At 30.0% G+C, this 26,245-nt stretch overlaps 3 protein-coding genes across 9 annotated transcripts in view; all 3 read right to left on the bottom strand.

Moving 5' to 3' along the window:
- The window catches only part of LOC123007919 (protein groucho-like), a 41,419-nt gene extending 20,963 nt beyond the window's left edge, over window positions 1-20,456 (bottom strand). For all 4 annotated transcript variants that reach the window (XM_044403428.1, XM_044403429.1, XM_044403431.1 and 1 more), the window contains exon 1: window positions 20,250-20,456. In XM_044403428.1, coding sequence (XP_044259363.1) covers window positions 20,250-20,285 — 36 coding nt within the window. In that variant the 5' untranslated portion in view covers window positions 20,286-20,456. The remainder of the gene's footprint in view (window positions 1-20,249) is intronic.
- A 513-nt stretch (window positions 20,457-20,969) lies between these two features.
- LOC123007923 (complex I assembly factor ACAD9, mitochondrial) lies at window positions 20,970-23,346 on the bottom strand. The gene is made up of 7 exons (XM_044403436.1): window positions 22,648-23,346; window positions 22,339-22,552; window positions 22,096-22,292; window positions 21,944-22,048; window positions 21,615-21,800; window positions 21,400-21,569; window positions 20,970-21,352 (listed from the first exon to the last, which is right to left on the bottom strand). The coding sequence occupies exons 1-7, from the start codon at window positions 23,287-23,289 to the stop codon at window positions 20,992-20,994; spliced, it is 1,875 nt and encodes a 624-aa protein (XP_044259371.1). The 5' UTR covers window positions 23,290-23,346; the 3' UTR covers window positions 20,970-20,991.
- Window positions 23,347-24,175: 829 nt separating this feature from the next.
- LOC123007932 (basic phospholipase A2 PA-12A) overlaps window positions 24,176-26,245 on the bottom strand; it is a 5,616-nt gene continuing 3,546 nt past the window's right edge. Inside the window, exons 2-6 of one of the 4 annotated variants that reach the window (XM_044403453.1) lie at window positions 25,138-25,264; window positions 24,906-25,055; window positions 24,752-24,858; window positions 24,541-24,706; window positions 24,176-24,489 (exon numbers count right to left, since the gene is read on the bottom strand). In XM_044403453.1, the coding sequence (XP_044259388.1) occupies window positions 24,486-24,489; window positions 24,541-24,706; window positions 24,752-24,858; window positions 24,906-25,055; window positions 25,138-25,264 (554 nt within the window). In that variant the 3' untranslated portion in view covers window positions 24,176-24,485. Of the gene's footprint in view, window positions 24,707-24,751; window positions 24,859-24,905; window positions 25,072-25,137; window positions 25,265-26,245 lie in introns of all 4 variants that reach the window. The other 3 variants (XM_044403456.1, XM_044403455.1, XM_044403454.1) reach the window with 3 other exon arrangements.

The following is a 26,245-nucleotide window of genomic DNA, read 5'->3' as shown; positions in this document are numbered from 1 at the left end:
ACATTAAGTATTATTTTCTGGGAGCACATAATTAAAAAAAACTTCACCCTGTATCAAATAAATTTAAAAAGGAAACACGGCGATGGAATAAAAGTTTCACTTTAAAAAAAATGACATAAATTGCAATTTTCACAAACAAAATCGCATAACTCAAAAACAAAACAAAATGTCGTTCTCAAAATACGATCACATTTTTTATTTTACTTTAATTTATATTAATTGTTATTTTCTGGAGACAAATGATTTTAAAAAACCGCTTGGTTCCATACTTTATATTCACCCTGTATAAAACGAATTTAAAAAGAAAACACTCAGCAGGATACTAATTTTTTGAGTCGGGCTTACGAATTATCGGTTTTCTTTTTAACCTATTTTTCTTAAACTGTCCAATTTTTAACTTGACCTGAAATTTTTAATGGAAATTTGTGATTTAAAAAAATATGCACAAATATGCATTTTTTAATTGGCTTATTTTAATCAAAAAACCTTAGATATGCATAGAAAACTTACAATTTTGTTGATATACCTCTTAATAACAAATACGCATTTTGCATATAATCCGAGCCTTATTAACAAAAGTCAAAATTTTGACATCTTAATTTGAAAACATAACCATAATTTTTTAACAAAATTTCTAGGGACAAAGCTACTACCAATTTTTTCACCAAAATTTTGACTTGGTAATTTTCATTAAAGGAAAAAACAAACTTTAGTCACAAAGATCCCTAAATCCTAGATAGTAATTTCTTGTTGATACGACAATACTAAACACTGCAATTTGGGACAAACACTAAAGCATTAATTGTTAAAATTTCGGTGTTCGATTAGAGGGTGACAAACGTGTAAAAAAGTGTATTTTTTGTTCGTCTGGAACAGCTTTTATTTGCAAAACACCTCGGAAAGTTTTTGAGCGAAATTTGCCGTTTTAATCCGATAATGGTTTGTGGAGGTAATTACGTTGTTTTGTCGTTTTATTTGTCAAAATTCAAGAATTGAAATTTTATCATCGTGTTACTAAGTTTTCATTTAAAATTTAACCTCGAATATGCTCTAATATAAATGAAGTTTGTTGGCGGCAAGCCAACAGCGAGATATTTGAAAACTGCCACGCTAATAGTCGGCGCTTTTCTTACATTTTCTCGATTTAGACACTTGTCTTGCGGTATGAATTAATTAATTTAATTTCTCTCCCCCTCTTTGAAAAAAAAATAAAAATTTAATGAACATGTGTTCTAATTGGTTTGATTCAGTCCCCCCCTGGATCCTCGGTATTATCCAAATAGCACTTTTGTCACCTTACGACCCTCACAAAAGGGATACTTTTATTCCCATTTCTTTTCTCTTCCCCTTGGCTCTCAAACACCGAAATGATTAATTAATTTTATCAAAAATTGTCTTAATTTGAGACGATTTTTGGCATATGTGTAATGAAAAACATTCGAAACACTAAAGCAAATAAATAGAAGAAGAGTCTGAGGGTAAAAGCATTGTGTAAACGTGGTGAATGAGCTTGAAGAGCTCTGCGCAACCAATTATTGTACAGATACAGGATAAACAGCGTCAAAGAGTGTCCACGAAGGGTGAGAGAGGAGGGGGTCGTTCTCTTCGCGCACGACATACGAATCAATAAAAACTGACACTTTTTTTTACCCCATATACACATCGCTCACGTACGAATATATACTATATGGAATTTGATTTTCACAGTTTTTCTTTTTGGTAATTTGCATTTAGATGCGTTAGAAATCGAACGCTTTGTTCATAAATAAAAAAAAATTGAATATTCATAAAGCACGCAATTAATGACACAATTCAATTTTTGCTTTCTAAACTTGTACAGGGTGGCCCATGTAAGACTTTCGGGTCTAATACCTCTGTTATTTGCCAATGAATTTTTATGAATCTCCACCTTAAATATAATTTTATTCGTAGAAAATTGACTCTAATTTTGCAATTTTCTATTTTGTTTAGCTAGAAAACGCTTAAATCCATTTAAAAAATTACGCATTTTGGTTACGTTTTTGTACCTTTTTTGCTTTGTTTTGACGAAATCTGTAAAATTTTGAGTTTCTTGGTGGAAAACATTCTAAAGTTATCAAAATCGGCGAAAATAACGAATTCTTGACCTACTTTTCGTCTTATTTAATAATAACGCATTTCATCTTAATATTGCAGTTTTTATTCTTTTTTTTTGTAAAATAGTTCGTATTTTGCGTTTTTCTTATTGAATTTTTAAACATAATTTGGTAATTTTTTTCTACTTTTTGAACTTTTCTTATATAAAAATTTATAGTTTTGTTATGTAATTTTACAATTTTTTATTCCGTTTTTGCAAAACATTTCGAATTTACACCTTTTCTCAGTAAATATGCTTTTACTGAAAGACTTTTATAAAATGAAATATAACGCGTTTCAGACTTACTTTTGCCATTTTTTACCTTGTTGTGGTGAAATCTCTCAAATTTTGTGCATTTTTCGTTTTTTTTTCTCTTTTTGTCTTCTTTTAGCAAAGAAAAGAAAATATCCCAATCCTAATTTTGCAATTTCCAAGAATAATTTTACAACTGGTTCTCTCTGTTGGAAAATTTTTAAATTTCTCATTGAATTCTAGAAAATTGACTCTAATTCTGCAATTTTTTAAATCCATTAAAATATTACGCATTTCGGTTACGTTTTTGCACTTTTTTGTTTGTGAGTTTTTTTAGTGGAAAACACTTTAAAGTTATCAAAATCGGCGAAAATAACGAATTCTTGACCTATTTTTCGCCTTATTTAACAATAACAAATTTCATCTTAATATTAATATTGCAATTTTTTATTCCTTTTTTGGTAAAATCGTTCCTATTTTGCGTTTTTCTTAATGAAAACGCATTGAATTTTTAAGCCTAATTTGATAATTTTTTTCAATTTTTTTGAATTTTTTTATATAAAAATTCATAGTTTTATTATTATTACTATTACTATAATTTGTGTTACTACATTAACAAAATGTTTTGTTATACATATAATTTTACAATTTTTCATTCCGTTTTTGCAAAACATTTCGAATTTACAGCTTTTCTCAGTAAAATGCTTTTACTGAAAAACTTTTATAAAATGGAATATAACGCGTTTCAGATTTACTTTGACAATTTTTTACCTTGTTGTGGCAAAATCTCTCAAATTTTGTGTTTTTTCGTTTTGTTTTAATCTACTTTTGTCTTCTTTTAGCAAAGAAAAGAAAATATCCCAATTCTAATTTTGCAATTTCCAAGAATAATTTTACAACTGTTTCTCTCTGTTGGAAAATTTTTAAATTTCTCATTGAATTCATAGAAAATTGACTCTAATTTTGCAATTTTTTTATTTTGTTTCGTTAGAAAACGCTTAAATCCATTAAAATATTACGCATTTCGGTTACGTTTTTGCTTTGTTTTGACGAAATCTGTAAAATTTTGTGAGTTTTTTTATGGAAAACACTCTAAAGTTATCATCGGCGAAAATAACGAATTCTTGACGTATTTTTTGCCTTATTTAACAAAGAAAGGAAAATAACGCATTTCATCTTAATATTGCAATTTTTATTCTTTTTTTTGTAAAATAGTTTGTATTTTGCGTTTTTCTTATTGAATTTTTAAACCTAATTTGATAATTTTTTTTCTATTGTTTTGAACTTTTTTTTATATTAAAATTCATAGTTTTGTTATGTAATTTTACAAGTTTTTATTCCGTTTTTGCAAAACATTTCGAATTAACAGCTTTTCTCAGTAAAAATGCTTTAAACCGAAAGACTTTTATAAAATGGAATATAAGGCGTTTCAGACTTACTTTTGCAATTTTTTACCTTGTTGTGGCAAAATCTCTCAAATTTTGTGTTTTTTCGTTTTGTTTTAATCTATTTTTGTCTTCTTTTAGCAAAGAAAACATCCCAATTCTAATTTTGCAATTTCCAAGAATAATTTTACAACTGTTTCTCTCTGTTGGAAAATTTTTAAATTTCTCATTGAATTCTAGAAAATTGACTAATTCTGCAATTTTTTTATTTTGTTTTGCTAGAAAACGCTTAAATCCATTAAAATATTACGCATTTCGGTAAGGTTTTTGCACTTTTTTGCTTTGTTTTGACGAAATCTGTAAAATTTTGTGAGTTTTTTGGTGGAAAACACTCTGAAGTTATTAAAATCGGCGAAAATAACGAATTCTTAATCTATTTTTTGCCTTATTTAACAAAGAAGGGAATATAACGCATTTTATCTTAATATTGCAATTTTCATTCTTTTTTTTTGTAAAATAGTTCGTATTTTGCGTTTTTCTTATTGAATTTTTAAACCTAATTTGCTATTTTTTTTTCTATTTTTTATATAAAAATTCATAGTTTTGTTATGTAATTTTACAATTTTTTATAATGTTGTTGCAAAACATTTCGAATTTACTTTTAACTTTTCTCAGTAAAAATGTTTTAAACCGACAGACTTTTATAAAATGGAATATAACGCGTTTCAGACTTACTTTTGCAATTTTTTACCTTGTTGTGGCAAAATCTCTAAAATTTTGTGTATTTTTCGATTTTTTTTAACTATTTTTGTCTTTTAGCAAAATATCCCAATCCTAATTTTGCAATTTTCAAGAATAATTTTACAACTGTTTCTCTTTGTTGAAAATTTTTTAAATTTCTCATTGAATTCATAGAAAATTGACTCTAATTCTGCAATTTTTTTATTTTGTTTTCCTAAAAAACGCTTAAATATTACGCAAACACTAAAAAATAGACTCCTACAAAAAAATGAACTCTCAATCAGCAGAAATAAATCGATTATGTTGTTAAAATTTTGACTTAATTTTTGAAAAAAAATTATCAAAGTTTCCAAGTAACATTTTCGGTAATATCGTCCTTTTTTATAGCCGTCTATGTTTTTGCATCTTCAGCCACTTTTTACACAATTTTATTCTTTTTTCTTGTAAGCGAGACCTCTGATTTTTGCTTATGGCATTTTTTATTGGCGATTAACAATTTAATATCAGTTTTAAGTAATTTAGCATTTTTAAAAAGTACATTTTCTACATTGTAAATTCTCTACATTTTAAATTTCGTTAATAAATAATAGAGATATTAAATCCGAAAGTCTTAGGTGAGACACCCTGTACAAGGTGTATCAAACAATTAGTTTGTGAAAAATCACAATCACATATTCTACATCGAGAAATAACACTAATTTGTCAAAAACAGAACATACAGGGTGATAAAGTTTCATGATAAAAATTAAAATTCATTCACAGGCTACTTGAGTTATTTTCATAAAATTTTACAGGGTGACTCTAAAACCCCCATCGAAACGTTAAGAGTATGAATTTGTGTATTCCGATATTAGCACCACAGCTGCATCTCGATCCCTCACTTGACAGATGCACAAGCGGACACGAGTCCTCCTCTAGCACCCTTTCATTCATGAATTTCAAATTTAATCACGTTTGTGTGTGTGTGTGTGTGTGTGGAGGGGGTAGAAAATTTTTGTCTTCTCCTCCCAAAGTAAGTAATTATCGTGGAGGTTGCAACTTAACTCCCTCACTAAACGATTTTACTGTTTGTTCTGTTTCCACTTTTATTGCGCAAGTTGTGTAAACAAGACTCCAGACCTCCCGGCTCGTCCCCAATTCACTTGCATAAACTTTGTGTTTGAAGAGAACAAGATGAGTAAATACGACGCAACTAATAAAAATCAATTTGACCACAAAAATGGACACGAGATGGGAGAGTTTAAGTCTGGATGAAACAACACATACAGGCTGTCCCAGCGAGTTGAAAAAGTCCATTAGTGACCTTTAAATAGTAAAATTATAGCACAATGATAGTGCATCACCTTTTTTAATTATACAGTTTGCCCCAAAAATAAGTTACAAGACAAACTTGTGTTTTTTTAAATGAAACACCGTATGTTTTTTTGAATTTTTGGATGTAGCCTTTTAAAACAATGTTTTTACGCTAAAGTTTTATTAGTCGATTTTTACTTTTAAAAAATTTATTACACAAAAGACAGCTAGAACAAATTTTTTCTTACTTCTGCAAAGAAGAAAGTACACAATTTAAAGCTGTAGCAATTTTTTAGTGTTTTGCATTTGTAAAGACTAATAAATAAGAAGTTTGTTAAAAGTTAAATAACTTGAAAAATTTTAATGGAACACCCTATTTTTTATTTTTGCATCTAATAAATTGATAAATTGTCTATCTAAAAAAATAAACTTTTAATGTCTACAATTGATAAATGAAAAGATATTTAACATTCAATATTAACGTAGCAACAATGATTATCAATATCTGAGCATTGTTGATACTATGACAAACATAGTAATTCCACCACGGATCACTTATCCGTTGATTTATCCAGAGATTGTAAAAGTCGTTATAAATACTGAAATTCGAATTATTTTATTGTAAAAATAAAAAATAATGGATTCAGTTTAACACAAATGTGATTATTAAGTGATATTTCTTCCATCTCTTGTGCAACTGTGCACTTTTTGGCTACTGAGACAATAGTAATTTTTTTTTTTAATGTTTAACGTTAAATATCTTTTTAGTTATTGATTATAAACACCTAAAAGTAAATAATTTTAGAAAGACAATTTAATAATCTTTTAAATGCAAAAACAATAAATAGGGTGTTCCATTTAAAATTTTTAAGTTATTGAACTTTTAACAAACGCCTTCATTTTTTTATCTTTGTAAATGCAACATACTAAAAAAATGTTACAACCTTATAGCTAGTACCTTCTTCTTTACGGTAGTAAAAAAAAATATTTCTAGATGTCTTAGTTTTTGCGTAATACATTTTAAAAAGTACATGTTTTCGTCAAAAAAAACCGTCTTATTTTTAAAACTAAGCAAAATCGACCAATTAAAGTTTAACTTAAATACATTTTGATAAAAATATACATTTATAAACGCTAAGAAACATATGGTGTTTCATTTAAAAAAACACAAGTTTGTATTGTAACTTATTTTTGAGACACGCTATATAGTTGAAAATAATTTTAGGAGATGAACTAGATTAGTATCTATCCTATACATTTTTTAAAATTTTACCATTTAAAGATCAATAATGGTTTCAGGACACCCTGTATAAAACACAAAGTTTGAACTCGCGCTTGCACCTTTGTAGTTGAAGTCTTTTCCTTTCTAATTGAGGAACTGGATGCTTCGGACGCGATAAAGAATGCCAGTCACGATCCAAATGAATTATGGATTTTGGCGTGGGAAAAACTACATTTTCTCTCGTCAAGATTTAGTTTTCTTGTTATTATTGTAACGTTGTTGTTACTTAATTTTCGAATTTCGGTGACTTAGTAACTATTTGCGTGATTTACAACACACTTAACTTGTCGCAATTAGTTTTTGAAATAAAACACTAAGATTCCTAGAAAAATAAAATTTTGTCATCTCGTTGCGTCGAAAACAATTCGCTTAATATCATTCACACTTGTCATCAGATATCTAATTTGCGATCGATGTGTTCCGTTAGTGACGTCATATCCTCTTGAATACGAGATGAATGCGCAATCTCCTCAAGTGGAGGTATTAATTTTCATACGCTTTCATGAATTCCCTGATTGCATTTCAGGATATTATTTTTGATTTCAAAAAACGAAAGAAGAAAAAAAAACCGTGTTTTATCGACTAGTGTTTCAGGCTAGCTGAAAAATGGAACGACGCATCTATCTATCTTATTTATATGTTTTTGAGCTAGACATATCAGGTCCCTCATATTTAACAATACCCGCATGCATATTGTGTATACAGGAGATAAATCTGAAATCCAATTTAAAACGTTATTGACGTCATGGACTGCAGGTTGGAAAAATGTTGATTTGCATCTCTTTGCTTTCATATATAAAAATCCACTGCATTGAGATTTATATCCAATTCGGTGTGTTGGTTGAATGAATGCAAATACAGGCTGTCCCAGCCAAGTCCATTAGTGACCTTACATTGACAATGATAGATACTAATCCAGTCCATCGCTTAAAATTATTCTCAACTATACAGCGTGTCTCAAAAATAAGTTACAATACAAACTTGTGTTTTTTTTAAATGAAACACCATATGTTTTTTGGATGTAGATTTTGACACTTTTTAAAATTTATTACACAAAAACTAAGACATTTAGAATTTTTCTTTATTACCGCAAAGAAGAAGGTACAATACAAACATAATTTTGTATTGTTGAAAATAATTTTAGGCGATGAACTAGATTAGTATCTATCAATGTCCCATACTTTTTTATTTTATTATTTGAAGGTCACTAATGGACTTTTTGAACTCGCTGGGACAGCCTGTATATATTTACTAGATAATAGTAATTTTTGTGCAAACAGAAGTAACCAATACAAAAATTAATAGGGTAAATCCGGGAGAAATCGATCAATGGGATAGATGGACTTTGGAACTTAGAACTCCCGTATTTCATTTCTTCCCGATTTACTCTAGAATTGCTCAGTTTTCAATGTTTTTAACATTTTTTTTTCACTAATAATTTTTGTGGAGAAGAAAAAACACAAAATTCGACCAAAAATTGTGTTATTTTTGCTTTTTCAAGCCGCTTATAAATTTCGTCAAAAAATATGCCAAAAAAACACAAAATGCAGCGACATTTTTGAACTAAATTCTGTTTTTTTTTTAAATTACACTAAAACAGACTGAAAAATTATCTATTTGAGCCGAACATTACATTATTTTTGTTTTTTAGAAAGCCTTTTAATAGTGTTTCAGTCAAAAACGGATTTTTTTACAAAATTTCCTTCATAACAAATTCATTAAATTAATTATTTTGCAAGTTCAAGAATTACGAAATAAACTTTTATAAATAAATACAAAAATGTAATTTTATTGTAAAAAAACGATGAAGTTTAACGAAACTTAGGAATATATCTACCCCAGAAAACCTTTTCAACTTTGAGCTTCACCATTAAATTTAATTAAAAAAGCTTTATTTTGCAAGTGTAAATATTATGAAATAAATGAATACAAAATTGTAATTTTACAAAAAAAAAACATAATTTGATAAGTTAAGTTCTGTACTTTCTTCTTTGCAGAAATAAGAAAAAATTTGTTCTAGCCTAAAATTATTTTCAACTATACAGAGTGTCTCAAAAATAAGTTAAAATACAAACTTGTGTTTTTTCAATGAAACACCATATATTAGCGTTTTTGGATGTAGATTTTTATGACAATAAACTTTTTATTGGTCGATTTTGCTTAGTTTTAAAAATAAGACGGTTTTTTGACGAAAACATGCACTTTTTAAAAATTTATTACACAAAAACTAAGACATCTAGAAATATTTTTTACTACCGCAAAGAAATAGGTACAAGCTATAAGGTTGTAACATTTTTTTTAGTGTGTTGCATTTGCAAAGATAAAAAAATGAAGGCGTTTGTTAAAAGTTCAATAACTTAAAAAAATTAAATGAAACACCCTATTTATTGTTTTTGCATTTAAAAGATTATTAAATTGTCTTTCTAAAATTATTTACTTTTAAGTGTTTATAATTAATCACTAAAAAGATATTTAACGTTAAACATAAAAAAAAAAAATAGTATTGTTTCAGAAGCCAAAAAGTGCACAGTTGCACAAGAGATGGAAGAAATATCACTTAATAATCACACCTGTGTTAAACTAAAACCATTATTTCTTATTTTTACAATAAAATAATTCAAATTTCAGTATTTACAACTTTTTTAATTTATAATATTATGGTTGCCATAGTATCAAGAATGTTCAGATATTGTCACTAATGGACTTTTTGAACTCGCTGGGACACCCTGTATATATATATATAGGTAATAATAATTTTTGTGCAAATAGAAGTAACCAACAAAAACATTAATAGAGTAAATACGGGAGAAATCGATCAATGGGATAGATGGACTTTGGAACTTAGAACTCCCGTATTTCATTTCTTCCCGATTTACTCTAGTATTGCTCAGTTTTCGACGTTTTCAACAATTTTTTTCACTAATAATTTTTGTGGAGAAGAAAAAACACAAAATTCGACCAAAAATTGTGTTATTTTTGCTTTTTCAAGCCACTTATAAATTTCGTCAAAAAATATGCCAAAAAAACACAAAATGCGGCGACATTTTTAAACTAAATTCTGTTTTTTTTAAGATTTAAGAAAGCGTTTTAATGGTGTTTCAGTCAAAAACGGATTTTTTCACCAAATTTCCTTCATAACAAATTCATTAAATTAATTATTTTGCAAGTTCACAAATTACGAAATAAACTTTTATAAATAAAAACAAAAATGTAATTTTATTGTAAAAAAAACGATGAAGTTTAACGAAACTTACAAATAAATCTACCCCAGAAAACCTTTTCAACTTTAAGCTTCACCATTAAATTTAATTAAAAAAGCTTTATTTTGCAAGTGTAAATATTATGAAATAAATGAATACAAAAGTGTAATTTTACAAAAAAAAAAACATGTAATTTGATACACAAGCAAATAAAAAATTGCTACAGCTTTTAATTTAAATTAAACATACGGTGTTTCATTAAAAAAAAACACAAGTTTGTATCTAACTTATTTTTGGGACACCCTGTATAACATAATTAGAATTTTTGCCTACAAACTGTTATTCTATAACGTGTAACTCGAGTGACAACTACGAGAAAAGTTCAATCCACTTAACCCCCAAAGCCGGTAATTAATTCAACAACTTAATATATGTCTCAAATTGCAACAAAAAAAACACTGTATTATAATCGGCCACCTAGCAAACGTATCAACTCGCAACATACTTTATTTGGTGATTTTTTCGATATGAATAAGAAATGCATATTCTTCTCACAATGCTCAGTAATTATCTGATCAGTGATGGTTAATTAGGTGGTATTGTGTGGTTTGAGATTGTCTTTCATTGATAAGAAAGAAAAGCTGATATATGCATAATCTCTGTGTGTAATTACTAAACGAATGCAAGGAATGAAGCGGTCGACTTTAGTATAATATAAAAGAGGAATGAACCGTGTCGTCGTCGTGTTAAATTCCGTAAGACAAAGACTGCGAAAGAGTTAATGGACAAAAGCGCGATCTTGGCAAAAATAAACGGATGGAAAGAAAATGATATATAACGTTTGAATGTCTCTGGAATAGTGATTAATTATTATTAATTTTAGTTGCAATTTACACCAATGAAGCACTGATACGTCATCATTACAACCAAGGGCGGATCCAGGGGGCCAGAAAAAGCTTCAATTTTTTTATATTTAAATCTTAATATAAAAACCTTATTACCTAAAGTTTTTTAAATAAAAACATTAGAATTCTTTTTAAATCACACTTATTAATACAAATCATACATATACCGAGAGATCAAAATAATTTGTTGTCATTTTTGGATCCGAAAACGTACAGTTCGGAATTAAAATTTCGCGCAGTACTGTCATTTTCATAATGTAAACTCTAAAACAACCTTTATATTAATAACCTCATTTTTTACTKTTGTCGTATTTARGTCATTTTGACTTATTTACTTTCAAAAATAGTGATTTGTGGCYTAATAACGGGTAGGCAGCWGATCTTAATAAATTTCCTAAGACAGACAAATTGTTTAATTAACAAATTTAACAACAAATAAAAATAAATTTAATTGTCAAATGTCAGTCATGATGACAGTAAAAGGTAGTTTACATTGAACTTTTTAAAGTGACAGAAAAATACTAACTGCCTGAATTTTTAATTCCCCAACTGTACGTATGTCTGTTTTTGAACTAACTGCACGTGAAATGTCAAATAAAATGACAAGTTGAAAACGGAAAAATGGGCTGGAATTAGTCGCCGATGTATAATAATAAGACCGTTCTTTTTTTAAAGTAAATCATAAATTTAGTTATCTTTTTGATCATGGAATTTTACCTTTTCACTTGTCATTTTATTTGACGTTTCACAGACATACGCACAGGACATACGTTTTCGGATACAAGGACAAATTATTTTGATCTCTCGATACTCCCTTAGTTTTTACTAAATTAAAAAGAAATCATCAATTGTAATTTTCTTTGGGCCACATCTTAGGTATCTAATTAAATTAAGTTTATATCTCTTTAAATAATAAACTTTACCAACTCGCTAGAACACCTTATACACAATTTCCAACTTGTTTTAAAATTCTACACTTTTTGGTTTTTGGGTAATGACGGCAACGACATTTTTTTTTAATTTTAAGCGAATTCGATAGATAAATGTCGAAATGGCAACACCAAAATATTATGTATTACATAAAGTTAAAAAAAAAATATCCAAAAAGTGAAATAATATCAATAAAAAACAAAGATACAATTTTAAATCAAGTTAAAAATTTTGTATTTGTTAAAAAGAAAATTGACCTGTTCGAGCATTTTTCCAAAACAAAATATTTTCAGTTTTAATTAATAAGATTATTCTATAATTTTGCCGCTCACTGTATACCTACCCTCATCATTTAAAAAAATTTTAGATAGCCCCCCCCAAAATTAATTCCTGGATCCGCCCCTGATTACAGCAGAGATGATTTGTGAAATAACATTTTTGTAATTTTTTTCCCGTCCTTGAATTGTTGTAATCTAAATATTGATCGTCTATGAGATATGATAGAATCCACTCGAGTTGGTGTCATTAATCATCCGGGAGTTTGAAACAAAAGGAAGTAAAATCCTGGTGTATGTTATGTTGTTGTAAATAAAAAAAGAAGCATCACACATCTCGAAATAGTCGAGTTTAATTTTGGAATCGGAAGTAGACGAGTTTAATGTAAACATGTACCTCTACCATCAATGATTATAACGAATTGATAGGCCGGTAAAGCATTAAAAGGCATAATAAAACGAACGATGGGATGAAATGGGCGTTAGAGAATACAAAAGCGGTCGTCGGCAGCACCATTTATAGAAATATAATCTGATATACGAATCGATATTGAAGGAAATATGCTCAGTGGTGCGCAAAAACAACTTCTTTGGGGGTTATGTGAAGGTCAATACACTTCTCGGAACATTTTACGGCTCGATTTTGGATTTGTTAAATTTTAGCAACAAAAAAAAATCGTCAAAATGTACTTTTATCGAAATCGAATGGCGAAAACCGGTTAGAGACTTTTATTTTACATTAAAAAAAATTCATAACTCAAAAACTATCAGGAGTAGGTAAAAACGGTGTACACAGGCGGAATCCCCGAATCATTTTCCATAAAATATCGACTTTTGAAAAGATTGGATTATATGAACACCAATCCACTTCTCAAAACATTTTACATTTCATTTTTGTATTTTTCAAACTTTAACTATATTTTACTCGAAAACTAAATTACTTACAGCAAGAATCAAAATACCGTCAAAATGTACTTTTGATTATCTATTGAATGGAGAAAACCGCGAGTAGCTCCGATTTCCGGTTTCGGTTACAGAGACTTTTACATTTTACATTAAAAAAAAATATAATTCGAAAACTATGTGGAGTATGTAAAAATGGTTTGCACAAGTGAATTCCCAGAATCATTTTACATAAAATATCGACTTTTGAGAAGATTGGGTTATATGAACACCAATCCACTTCTCGGAACACTTTACGTTTCAATTATGTATTTTTCAAACTTTAACCACGTTTTTCTCGGAAACTATAATACTTACAGCAACAATTAAAACACAGTCTAAATGTACTTTTGATTATCTATTGAATGGAGAAAACCGGGAGTAGCTCCGATTTCCGGTTTCGGTTACAAAGTTTTTAAAATTTTACATCAAAAAAATTCATAACTTGAAAACAATCGGGAATAGGTAAAAACGGTTTGCACTGGTGAATTCCCCGAATCATTTTACATAAAATATAGACTTTTGAGAAGATTGGGTTATATGAACACCAATCCACTTCTCGGAACACTTTACATTTCAATTTTGTATTTTTCAAACTTTAACCACGTTTTTCTCGGAAACTATAATACTTACAGCAAGAATCAAAATACCGTCAAAGTGATTATTTATCGAATAAAGAAAACCAAGAGTAGCTCCGAATTCCGGTTCCGTTTAAAAAGATTTTTACATTTTACATAAAAAAATTCGCAACTCGAAAACTATCGGGAGTAGCTAAAAACGGTTGGCACAGGTGAATTCCCCATATCATTTTGTATAAAATATCGACTTTTGAGAAGATTGTGTTATATGAACGTCAATCCACTCTTCGGAACATTTTACATTTGGATTTTGGATTTTTTTCTCGGAAACTATAATATTTACAGCAACAATCAAAACACCGTCAAAATGTACTTTTGATTATCTATTGAATGGAGAAAACCGGGAGTAGCTCCAATTTTCGGTTCCGGTTACAAAGTCTTTTAAAATTTTACATTAAAAAAATTCATAACTTGAAAACAATCGGGAGTAGGTAGAAACGGTTTGCACAGGCGAATTCCCCGAATCATTTTACATAAAATATCGATTTTTGAAAAGATTGGGTTATATGAACACCAATCGACTTCTCGGAACATTTTACATTTCAATTTTGGATTTTTCAAATTTTAACCACGTTTTTCTCGGAAACTATAATACTTACAGCAAGAATCAAAATACCGTCAAAATGTACTTTTGATTATCTATCGAATAGAGAAAACCGGAAGTAGCTCCGATTTCCGGTTCCAGTTACAGAGACTTGTAAAATTTTACATTAAAAGAATTCATAACTCAAAAACTATCAGGAGTAGGAAAAAACGGTGTGCACAGGTGAATTCCCCGAATCATTTTACATAAAATATCGATTTTTGAAAAGATTGGGTTATATGAACACCAATCGACTTCTCGGAACATTTTACATTTCAATTTTGGATTTTTAAACTTTAACCACATTTTTCTCGGAAACTATAATACTTACAGCAAGAATCAAAATACCGTCAAAATGTACTTTTGATTATTTATCGAATAGAAAAAACCGGATTTCCGGTTCCAGATTTTTAAAATTTTACATTAAAAAAAGTTATAACTGGAAGACTATTAGAAGTAGGTAAAAACGGTTTGCATAAACATCATTTTACATAAACTGTGAGTTTTTGATAAGATTTGGTTATTTTTGACTTTTTCGATTTTTATGAAAATGGCGTATATCCGGTCATAACTCGGTGGTATCATTGAAAAACACTTATGAAACAAAGATCATCGTCCGATGACGCAGTTATTGACATGTCAAAAATTGACGCCAATCAATTTCCCAAAACATTTTACATAGTTTTTTTTATGTAGTATTTTAGTTCCTTTTTTTGGTAAATTTGTTGTCAGTGCAATTAAAACTATTGCTCAAATCATTTTTTATTACTCAAAGGTTAAAGGTTGTAAAAGTCATTGTTTCAACGGTCGGCTTCCTTGAAACGACAAGTCGCATTTTCGCGAGAATTACATAAAAGTTAAAGTCAGCGTTTTGAAAAAAAAAAAATGATGAATAAAAATAGTTTCATTTTTAAAAACTGAAAGTAATTCTTTGCGTTGTGATTGAATCTATGATTATGATAGTGTTGAGTGGGTGTGTGAGAACACGATTCTTGCTTACTTCACCTTTCCTCGTCTAGAAATAGTCATTTGTTCGCATCGGCGGCTCTTTTATCCATCAATAAATGGCATTTTAATTATTATTATACTAATGGTTTTAGTAAAAATCGAACCAAACACTATTAAAACAACTATAAACGATTGTTTCAGTGTTAATTCGATTATGATTGAAATAATTCAGGACATAGTTTTACTTTATCGATTCGGTAATTACTTGTGTACATGCCACTCCGTCATTTATTATAAACGATAACCTTCGAAATGAAAGATTAATCACTATTTCAATCAAAAAAAAAATAAAAATTCAAATAAATACTGGGGTAGTACAGATGTTACCACCGACAGCGCTTTATCCCTTGATATGCATAAATATATACTTTAATAAAGCGGTTTTTGTATATTCCCGACTATAATACAAAACGACAGGCGGCTACAATTTTTGTCAGGCCTCACAATTTATTCACAAAGTTTTAATGAAAATTAGATATGATGGAAAAAAGTAATTTTTTAGAGCCACTGTGTAGCAGCGATAAAGTTAATCGCACAATAAAACGCATGATGATTACGTGTCGTATATTTTTATTTCTTTGCTCATTAACTTGAAACATTTAATTATTCCATGTCTGAAAATGGAAAATGTATTATTATTTTTTTTAAATAATAATTAACACTGAACGATAACAAACAATTTGAAAAATATTTTAAACAAGTACTTATCGACAATGTACGCAAAACATGAAATATGTAATTAAAAACGTCTTGTTTATGAGTTCTTAGTAACAGATTAAGAAAATTTGTACAGTTGCGGATTTAAAATTTCGGGCAGTACAGTGTACAGGGTGTCCGAATAGGGAATCTCCGAAACTAAGAGGTTTAGCCAAAAACGAGTGATACATTCTGGGGCTCATTTTTTGAGAAAATAATATTGGTGAAAACCGCATCCCGCTATCGTCTTTTGTTTTCGACTTACAGACAAAAGTTGACATTTTGGCGAAATCTAAAAAAAGATACGGATTTGAAATAAAGACATCTTTTTACGAGCAATTTAATAATGTTGTTAACAATTTTTTTCAGTTATTAGTTTAGTCGTAATAAGATAAACTTGTATTTTTTTAAATGGGCATCATAGGCGGCTATGGCAATTTTGAAAAGCTTATTTTTTTCTGCTCTAAAAAATATATATTTGTAACCAAATATTTTTTTAAAACTATACTTAAAAAATTAAATACATATTTTGTGTGATAATAGTTGGTCATGGAAAAACTATTTCACTCCAAATGTGTAAATAATACTCAATAAGAGTTTTGTGAACTGTAAAATAGATGAAAAAAATATATAAAATTACAAAGATTTAAAAAATACGATACGGTAGAAGCATTGAATAAATATGAGAGCGCCTCAGAACAAAATTATTACATATTTTTAAAAAATCCAAAAATAGGAAAAACAAATGTGTCAACAGTCAACACAATTAGAAAAAACATTTTTTTGATGATCTAATGGAGGTAGAATAACTTTTGACATAGACGGAATTTGGGTATTTGAATAGCCTTATCGTCATTTTTGTGTCATAAAATATATTTCATTGAAAAATTAAAGCGGTTTTTTTACAACACTTTATGTATCACTAGAAGTTGCAATGGTAATGTTAGCTTGTTTAAAAACAAAGAAATGTTATTAGTCGCCAATAAGTTGATTTACAATTTATTTTGCATCTTTTTCATCACTTAGTACTTAGAAAACTCTTTCATTAGTCACACTGGTTGAATATAATATAGTTTAAATCCTTTTAGTTGAAGATGCAACATTTTTTCATGGCCAACTGCGAACAAAAATCAAAGATATTTTTTTGCTAAAAATGTATTATAATAATTTGTTACAAATATATATTTTTAGATAAGAAAAAAACAAGCTTTTTAAAAATGACATAGCCATTTATGATTCCCATTTAAAAAAATACAAGTTTACCTTATTACGGCTAAACAAACAACTGAAAAAATTGTTAACTACATTATTAAATTCTACGTAAAAAAGTGCCTATATAATGTCTTTATTTCAAATCTGTGTCTTCTATAATAACGAAGATATGAATTTTTTTAGATTTCGCTAAAATGTCAATTTTTGTCTATAAGTCGAAAACAAAAGACGATTTTCACCAATATTATTTCCTTAAAAAATGAGCCCCAGAATGTATCACTCGTTTTTGGCTAAACCTCTTAGTTTCGGAGATTCCCTATTCGGACATCCAAAATGCAGCACCCTGTACATTAATAACCTCATTTTTTGCTCTTGTCATGTTTATGTCATTTTGACTTAAATGTCAAATGTCATGATGACAGTAAAAGTGTCAGAAAAATACTGCCCGAAATTTTAACTCCGTAACTGTACATTTGATTAATCAATAAACAAAGCACACGACTTGTTTGCTGTTGTAATTGCTTAAATAATTACAGCTAACATGAATAATATAGATAAATTTGGTTGGCCTTGGGATTGTATTTTTTGACACGTAATTTGACGATTTATTAAGTAGCACATTTTGTGTGTTTGACAAGCAACTAGTTTACAAAACATCTCTCAACTTCTTGCTTTCACTACAATACAACAATGTTCACTATTAACATGACGTGAAAAACTGGTTTTTAGCCATATACGCAAATCGTGTGGAATGCGATGTGAGGTTATCATTATGTAAGACTTTTAATGGGACAAAGACGTTTTTTATTGCTATTTTTTAGTTACCAACCCCAAAAAAACTGGTTTTCTCCCTAAATCTTGCAAACTTCGAAATGTAAATAAGTACTAGATGAACCTAACCTCACACATCCTACAAATTGTTTACATTTAGTGTTTGTGTGTGCAATATTGATTGTTAAGTACGCCGGCATTCACGCTTTGCCACACGAATGTGTTTGTGTTAATTAATGGATTTTATTGATGTAGACACATTAATACCTACTCCAAGACGAAATAAATAAATATTAAATAAGTGCAAAAAGTTAGTCTCTAATTTTGACATTAGCCACTTCCAAGAGACGTTTGTCGTAGAAATATTAAAAGAAATGTCAAAATCTACCAAAAAAACCGGAAAAATAAGTCTAGACATAAAAAATTTGACATTTGTATTTCTAAATCATTGAATTTGTCATAGTTTGCGTAAAATGGAGCCATTTTGTGCTTCATGTTTCGCGATCTAAGTTGTTCAAGCCTGTGGATTTTTTAAATAATTTTGACGTTTTTCAAAAATAGCAAAATTATCTCACATTTATTTGATTTAATTTAAATATTTTAATTATGTAATTGTAATCTCTCAAATAAAATTAAAATTGACGTTAGCCACTTTCAAGTGACGTTTGTCACAGAACTAAAAACATAAATTGTCAATTTCTACAGCAAAAATAAGTCTAGCCTGCGTAAAATAAGGCCATTTGGTGCTTGATTTTTTAAAATAATTTTGACATTTTTCCAAAAACTGCACAAATTATTGCAAAAAACAACTATTACTCCATTTTATTTGATTTAACTCAAATATTTCAACAATGTATAGTTACGGAATTAAAATTTCGGACAATATTTTTCTGTCACTCCAAAAAGTTCACTTTACTGTCATCATGACTGACATTTGATAATTAAAATTTTCTGTCAGTCAAAATGACATAATCATGACAAGAGTAAAAAATGAGGTTATTAATATAAAGGTTGTTTTAGAGTTTACATTGTGAATATCGAAATTTTAATTCCGTAACTGTACCGGATGACTATTAATAACTGTGACAAAAAAATCTATTGGCAACACTGAATTAGTGGTAATCCTTCTAAATTTGTTATATCAGAACGTTTCAGGTGACGGCTAAATCAGCAGTCACCCGTCGCAAATGAATGACAATTGCCTATAAAAATTTGACGTTTGAATTTGAAAGTCAAGGTTGCCAAACTAAAATTTTAAATTTGACACCAACTTGTGGTAAAAAAATACAGTCATTTACACGCAAATAAAATTAATTGATGTTAGATACTTCCAAGTGACGTTTCTACATCAAAAATAGACCTAGACTTAGCTCATTTTGTTATTTAACATTTTAAATGCATTTTTAAATAATATTGACGTTTTTCAAATTAATGCAAAAATAAATAAATATTTCAATTATGTAAAAAATTAATTGACGTTAGCCACTTCCAAGTGACATTTGTCATCGCACTAAAAAAAATAATAAATTGTCAATTTTTACAACGAAATTAAGTCTAATCTGGTCTAATTTATGAAAAATGTTACATCTGCAATTTTAAATTACTAAATTTGTCACAATTTGCATAAAATAGTCCATGTTTTCGCAATCTAATTTGACCAAGTTAAGGTTGGTATTGCTATTTTCAAAAACTGTCAAAACGTCAAAAATTGTGTTGTGACATCTCAGCTACAATTTGCATCATTTTGTTACAAAATGTGAGTATTGATAATAATAATTAAGAATTTTCGCCCTTTTTGTTCGACCCCTGCCAATTACTAAGGTTAGGTCATCAAATAGTGCCAATTAAAATTTGAGGTTATGTAAAAATAAAACAACGATCAAGGCCTTCTTCCATTTGGCGCTAAAACCTTGTCCAGGTAATTGTCAATTAATGCTTTGGGTAAGCGACTTAACGCGTCGTCGGTAGTGGAGGGGTGGGGGAAAGGGGGCCTCAAACCTAAACCTAAACAACCACTTACCGCGGCCGATGGATGCCTTGCAGGGGTGGGGTACATGTTGGTCACGCTCTCACCTCTATCAGCTACTCATCACTATCACTAAACTTCACTTAATCCCATGGCACACTCGCGTTTTTCAAATTCGAGGAGGAAAATTCGAATCCATTGTTTAACAAGGGCGGAAAAGCGACACATACGACTATACCTCGAGTCCGGACTCATCTGCCGCGACTGTTGAGCGGCGGGAGAGAAAGACCCACGTGGTTGTTTGTGGCATACGTCACACCTTAACCGTCCAATCACAACACAGAATGAGGGTTAAACCACGCCTAGGAAACAAATGACAAGCGTTTGTCGAGTCCACGTGGACTGCGATGTTGCCTACTTAAATAAAAATTCTCACAAACACAATCGCGCACATCTTTCCGTGTGTACTTTTCTATCAATAATTGCAATGCAATCGTTGTGTTTTTCGGATTAGAGGAGGGAGAGAGCGAAATTATTGATGAATCAAGCAATCAAGTGGCATTGATCGCATTTGTTTGTTTATTTGGGTTTTTCACCGAATCGAGTGACAATGAATTCCTTAAAATTATGAACAAATAATCCATTCATTAAAATCAAAGATGGCTCTTGTCACATTTTTAAAGTAATAGTTGCGCCATCTTTGATCAAGTAGTGTGGCAACAAACCTCCGAGTCACAGCCACCTATACGTTTGCGATGAAAAAATAATAACAAGTCTAGTAATATTATTTATTTAACTAAAAATTTCGGGTTAGGGGATGCACCGGATAGTACTGTTTCAATTCAAATAGTCTTTTCGCCACAACTCTATAATTCTCGTCATTGGTACTAATCGCGCCATCTATAATTTTATTGAGGTTAGATTTGACACGTTCAAGGGCCCCAAATGTGAAAGCATTGGCTAAAACCATTTCGTAGTCTGCATGTTGTAAACCAATGCAATATGAACGTGAGGAGCGACTTATACAAGCCACCATTGCATATATGTCAATAATGGCGTTAGCTAAACGTCTTAAATCTTGATGTTTGTGTATAATTTCAGCACCGTGACGGGCTAGTAGAGTTTCAGTGGCGTACTGAAACCTCAACACACAATACCTGAAAAAAAACACTCAAAAAATAATAAAACTAAAAAAACACCATACTCCAAATGTTGCGCAGCGGATATAGATGATGGGTGCAAATAATGATGTAAAAATAGATTTAATTTGGGATTATCTTCAGCAATGCGACGATGTGTCCACATACGTTTGAAAATATAAGAACTATAATAAAACGGGTTTCGAATTTTCTTAATCGTATCATTGATTTTCTCCTAAAAATATAACTAAATAAGAAAAATTAACATTAATTGTCATACTCCGGCATGACGAAGTCCAAATAAAGCAATCAAAGTTTTTAAATTGTCATTAGAGTCGTTCAAAATCACTTGAGATGAAGCCTCAGAATGGAATTTGTTGCACCAATGATTGGCAAAAACTGAATCAGGGGCGATTAAATCGAGACAAGTTGACGTATTGAGGAAAGCTTGCTCTGAAGCGAAAACCTAAAAAAAAAATGACCCGCCACTGGATTCTCTCATTGTTACCATGACAACCCTTATTGTTGCCATGGTTACAATACGTTTCTATGGCAATTATACGAATTTGGCGACATGGGCGGCTCGTCTAGGGTTTTAATTTTTTTTACCTTTACAATTGACGTTTCTAACTCGGTGTCTTGATTTTCGTAATCATCGACAAGACTTGAAGTAAAATATACCATACTGTCGATGGCATAAAGCGAAGTTGTTAGCTGAATTAAATCAAATTAAATTAATTTAATTCAATTAATTCACTTACTTGTCCTAATTTCGTCCGAATTGCGTCAGTTTCGTACAACAAGTTTGGTTTTTTTGATATATTAATGAAATGTTGAGTAACATTATTTATTAAATTTTTGACTAATATGGAACATATGGGGCCGGTACTGAGCCGAAATTGTGGATATATATCTGTTAAAATCTGTTCTCCACAATTCTCACCTCCGATTATGTTTTCTATTAAAAAAAATTAATTCTAGTTTAAATAAAAGTAGATTTCTACCGTGTGGAACTGTAATATTGTCAAAAACAACATCAGACAAGTCATGACTGCCACAACTCGAACTTGTAATTCCCCCAAAATCACGCTCAACTAAAAAAACACTAAATTTCTTTTCAGTTATTTCGTCCTTGTTGATGTTTTCTGTGTTTGCTACAACAACGTAAAAATCTGCATTACTGCCGTTTAACACCGATTTTCTTTCCCCATTTAAAACCTAAAACAAAAATTGAAATTTTAAGAAAATAGTATATTACATACGAAGTGGAAATTGTGTCATTTGACATAGTTGCTATGGTAACCCCCACTTACCCAAGTCTTGCCATCTAGACTTTTCACTCCTGTCCTTTTCCCAATTTCGATGTTTGTTGAATGGGGTTCAAGGACGCAAAACGCCGATAGGGCTTCGCCCCCCACCAATTTCTCTAAATATTTGCGTTTTAATTGATCTGAACCAAACTTGACCAAAGTTTGGATCCCCAAAACTTCGTTATTTATTAGTGAATTTTTTAAATTCGTTTCGGAAATGGTTTCAAAAAAACGACACATTTCACTCATTGATAAGTCTCTTCCGCCGATTAATTCCGACGCTTGGAGCCCCAAAAGTCGCTCATTTGACATTTTTCTCAAAAAATCTCTTGTGATTTTATCACAATTTTTGATTTCTGGTTGTTGGAGAAAAGTTTGAACCGGTTCTAAATTCTTATTTAAATTGTTTAATTCCTCGTTTCTTATTTCGGGATAGGCTAAAAGGTCGGTATCAAACACCCCCAAAAAGAGATTCTTGACAAAGGGGGCTCTTTGGGGTTTTTTCGTCTTGATTTTTTGTTGTAAATTTGAGATTTTTTCAAATTCCTTGATACGATTCTCATAATCGGACGTTTCTTTAGCCACTGGTTGAGTCGAATATTTAGAAAAAGTGACCAAAGGACGTAATTTAACGTTTTTTAACATGTTTAAATAATTGACTTAACCTAAAAAAATGTAGGGTTATGTGACAGTTGCGTAACGTGTGCGCATGCGTGTGACTATTGACCAGTGACGTTCAAACTTTTTCAGTGATACTCAAACAAATTAATTTTTTGTTAAAAAAAAATAATAGTGATTCTCAAACATTTTTATTTCGTGTGACAACAACAGCTGTGGTTACAATAATAAAAATTAAAAATTAAATTTTGACTTAACTTTGAAATTTCAAAAACTCGCTTATTTAGTTGTTTTTTTTGGTATAAAATACTCTAGATTTAAAAAGATAAACCAAAATCACCCTAATTTTGTAATTTCCTCTTTGTTTTGGGTTAGATTTTTTGACTTATGATTTTTTTTAAACTTAATTTTGTAATTTTAAAAACTCGCGAATTTATTTAGTTTTTTTTTGGTATAAAAAAACTTTAAATTCAAAAAATAAACCAAAATTACCCTAATTTTTTAATTACTTTTTTACCTCGATCTAATTTTTCAATTTTCTATTTTATTTTGGCATTTTTTGTGCAATTATTTAATTTCTTAGAAAAAAGTCTGTGAAATAAGCAAAAACAATAAAATTTCAGTACAATTTTATCCTTGTTTTAAAAACAATTTTCAAATTTCGTAGTTTTCTTCAATTTCAGTTTTCAGTTATTTTTTTTGGTTGAGTCGAATTTTTACAAAAGTGACCAAAGAACGTAATTTTACGTTTTTTAACATGTTTAAATAACTGACTTAACCTAAAAAAATGTTGGATTATGTGACAGTTGCGTAACGTGTGCGCATGCGTGTGACTATTGACCAGTGACGTTCAAACTTTTCCAGTGACACTCAAAAAAAAAAACTAGTGATTCTCAAACATTTTTATTTCGTGTGACAACAACAGCTGTGGCTACAATAATAAAAATTAAAGCTAGACCAATGATGGTCAACAAGTACCACCAAAGTGGTCTTCGAGAAAGTCGCCATCTTTGTACTTGGATGGGTTGTCGGAGTTGTTCGGGTTGATCACCTTGCATTAATCACTTTGAACCACAATAAGAAGCCCAAAATTGTTGTTAGAAGTCCAATCACAATTCCTAGAATTGAAGTATAGAAAGTCACAATTGTAACTTTGGGTTCTTGTTGTTTTCGATCAGGAAGTTCAATTTGGACTTCCGATGATGATTCTGGTACCGTATGTTTTAACTGAAACTTGACTTCCAGTAATTTATTCATGTCACTAATTGTCAATGTCACTCTAAACCCATGAAGAGATTCTGGAAGAGCCTCCAGGGCGAAGCCCTACAAAAAGCCCTTTTCGAAGGACATGGAAATTGACTAAGACACTGTGATAAAATACGGTCACATTCACACAATCGTTGAGGACACGAACCGGGACCTCCCCGTTGGTGTTCTGGAACGGCTGTAATACCAACTTGAGAAAATTAAAAACCCTAGTGACACTTACCACACAAGGGACGATTCCGGTAACATTTCCAAAAATACGGTACGAAATATTCGAGATACATTGGACAATTAGCAGTGTTGTAACACCAATCGTGCATTTTGCAGCACCTGTAAGTCGAATTAGGGGATTTCCGGGGCGGAAAATGGGGATTTACCTGTCTATGCCATCGACTGCATATCCTGATCCTAAGAAACCACAATAGCAGCCATAACCCTTGTAAATTAGAGGATTACATCCTGTTGCACAACTGACCATGTTGTAGAGGTGGATTACACCACGTTTTGGGCGAGGGTCATCAACATGGCTAAAAGCATTACCAACTTTACAACACATTAGTCACTATTAATTACGAAATATTGAAAGTTTTTAATTGATGTGAAACGTACGTTTTTTTCTTGTTAAGTAAGGCCGGTGAGGAAGCACCGAATGGATTGTTAGCGTAGCCCAAGTAAATAGTAACATTGTGAAAATCTTGGAGTTTGCTTAGGGTTGTTTTAGTTCTCCATGAACCGTCTGAAAAATGTTGAATAAATATGGGGAATTATGATTGACGTTCTGATTTTTGTCAATTGAGAAATTTTAAACGTTAATTAATGTCAATTGAAAAATGAAAAATTGTTGATTTTTTTTAATAAATATTTGCTTTTTCTAAAAAATTACAAAAAATCACTGTGACGAAGAATTGTGAAACTATAAATGCGTTTTTCTACGAAACTATAAGACTTAGGATAAAAAGCAAAGAAAGTTTGAAAATTGATTAAAATAATTTCCGGGTACAGAGACATTTTTAGTTTTTTTTTTTATAAAAAATAGTCATATCTCAAAAACTATGAGTTTTTTTGGCGTATTCTCCGGTTAATTTTACATGTGGTACTAGTTTTTTATAAGAAGAAGAATCTAAAATTATTGATTTTTTGTTCAGAATCTTGAAAAACTCAAAAAATTCAAAATTTTTGAAACTTGACCCAATGTCGTTTTATGCACTTAATGGAGTCCTTAAGACCTCTAGAAATGTAAAAAACGTTAAATGGATCAATTTTAGTGTTGAAAATTTTTTGGATTTTTGTCGAGATTTTGGTCGATTTTTGGCACCCGGTGCGGTCTAATGGCAATAACTCCGGACTTATTGGAGATAACCTCTTATATTTGGTACCGTTGGATAGAAAATTTAATTTTCTATGATATATTAAAAAGTTCAGTGCTCTACGATGAACAGTTATCGAGAAAATTTCTGATAAATTCAAAAATATCAAAAATATAAATCCGCTGATAACTTCAAAACTGCTAGGAATTTTGCAGTTTTCTTGACGCCAATCGATTCCCCGGAACATTTTACATAGGTTTCCGTCAAAATATTATATCATTGAGGTATAGTTCTTTCGCAATTTACAAATTAAAAAAGAGTAAAAATTTGTCAACACCAAAATCGTGTTCAGCGAGTAATTTTACGTCTAGAAAACCATATTTCAACCGTTTTTACAACTTTTAGTAAAT

Source organism: Tribolium madens, unplaced genomic scaffold, assembly GCF_015345945.1.
Source record: "Tribolium madens isolate multiple individuals breed KSU strain unplaced genomic scaffold, Tmad_KSU_1.1 Scaffold_3;HRSCAF=73;Tcas5.2_LG2, whole genome shotgun sequence".
Taxonomy (NCBI): domain Eukaryota; kingdom Metazoa; phylum Arthropoda; class Insecta; order Coleoptera; family Tenebrionidae; genus Tribolium; species Tribolium madens.
Note: the sequence above shows the minus strand (reverse complement) of the source record. Positions and strands in the feature narration are given on the sequence as shown.

Coding starts and splice junctions, on each gene's coding strand:
- LOC123007923 (XM_044403436.1), bottom strand. CDS start 23,289: ATGTTAAAAAACGTTAAATTACGTCCTTTGGTCACTTTTTCTAAATAT. Junction 21,801..21,943: donor TAGAAACGTCAATTGTAAAG/GTAAAAAAAATT, acceptor TTTTTTTTTTAG/GTTTTCGCTTCAGAGCAAGC. Junction 21,353..21,399: donor TCCGCTGCGCAACATTTGGA/GTATGGTGTTTT, acceptor GTTTTTTTTCAG/GTATTGTGTGTTGAGGTTTC.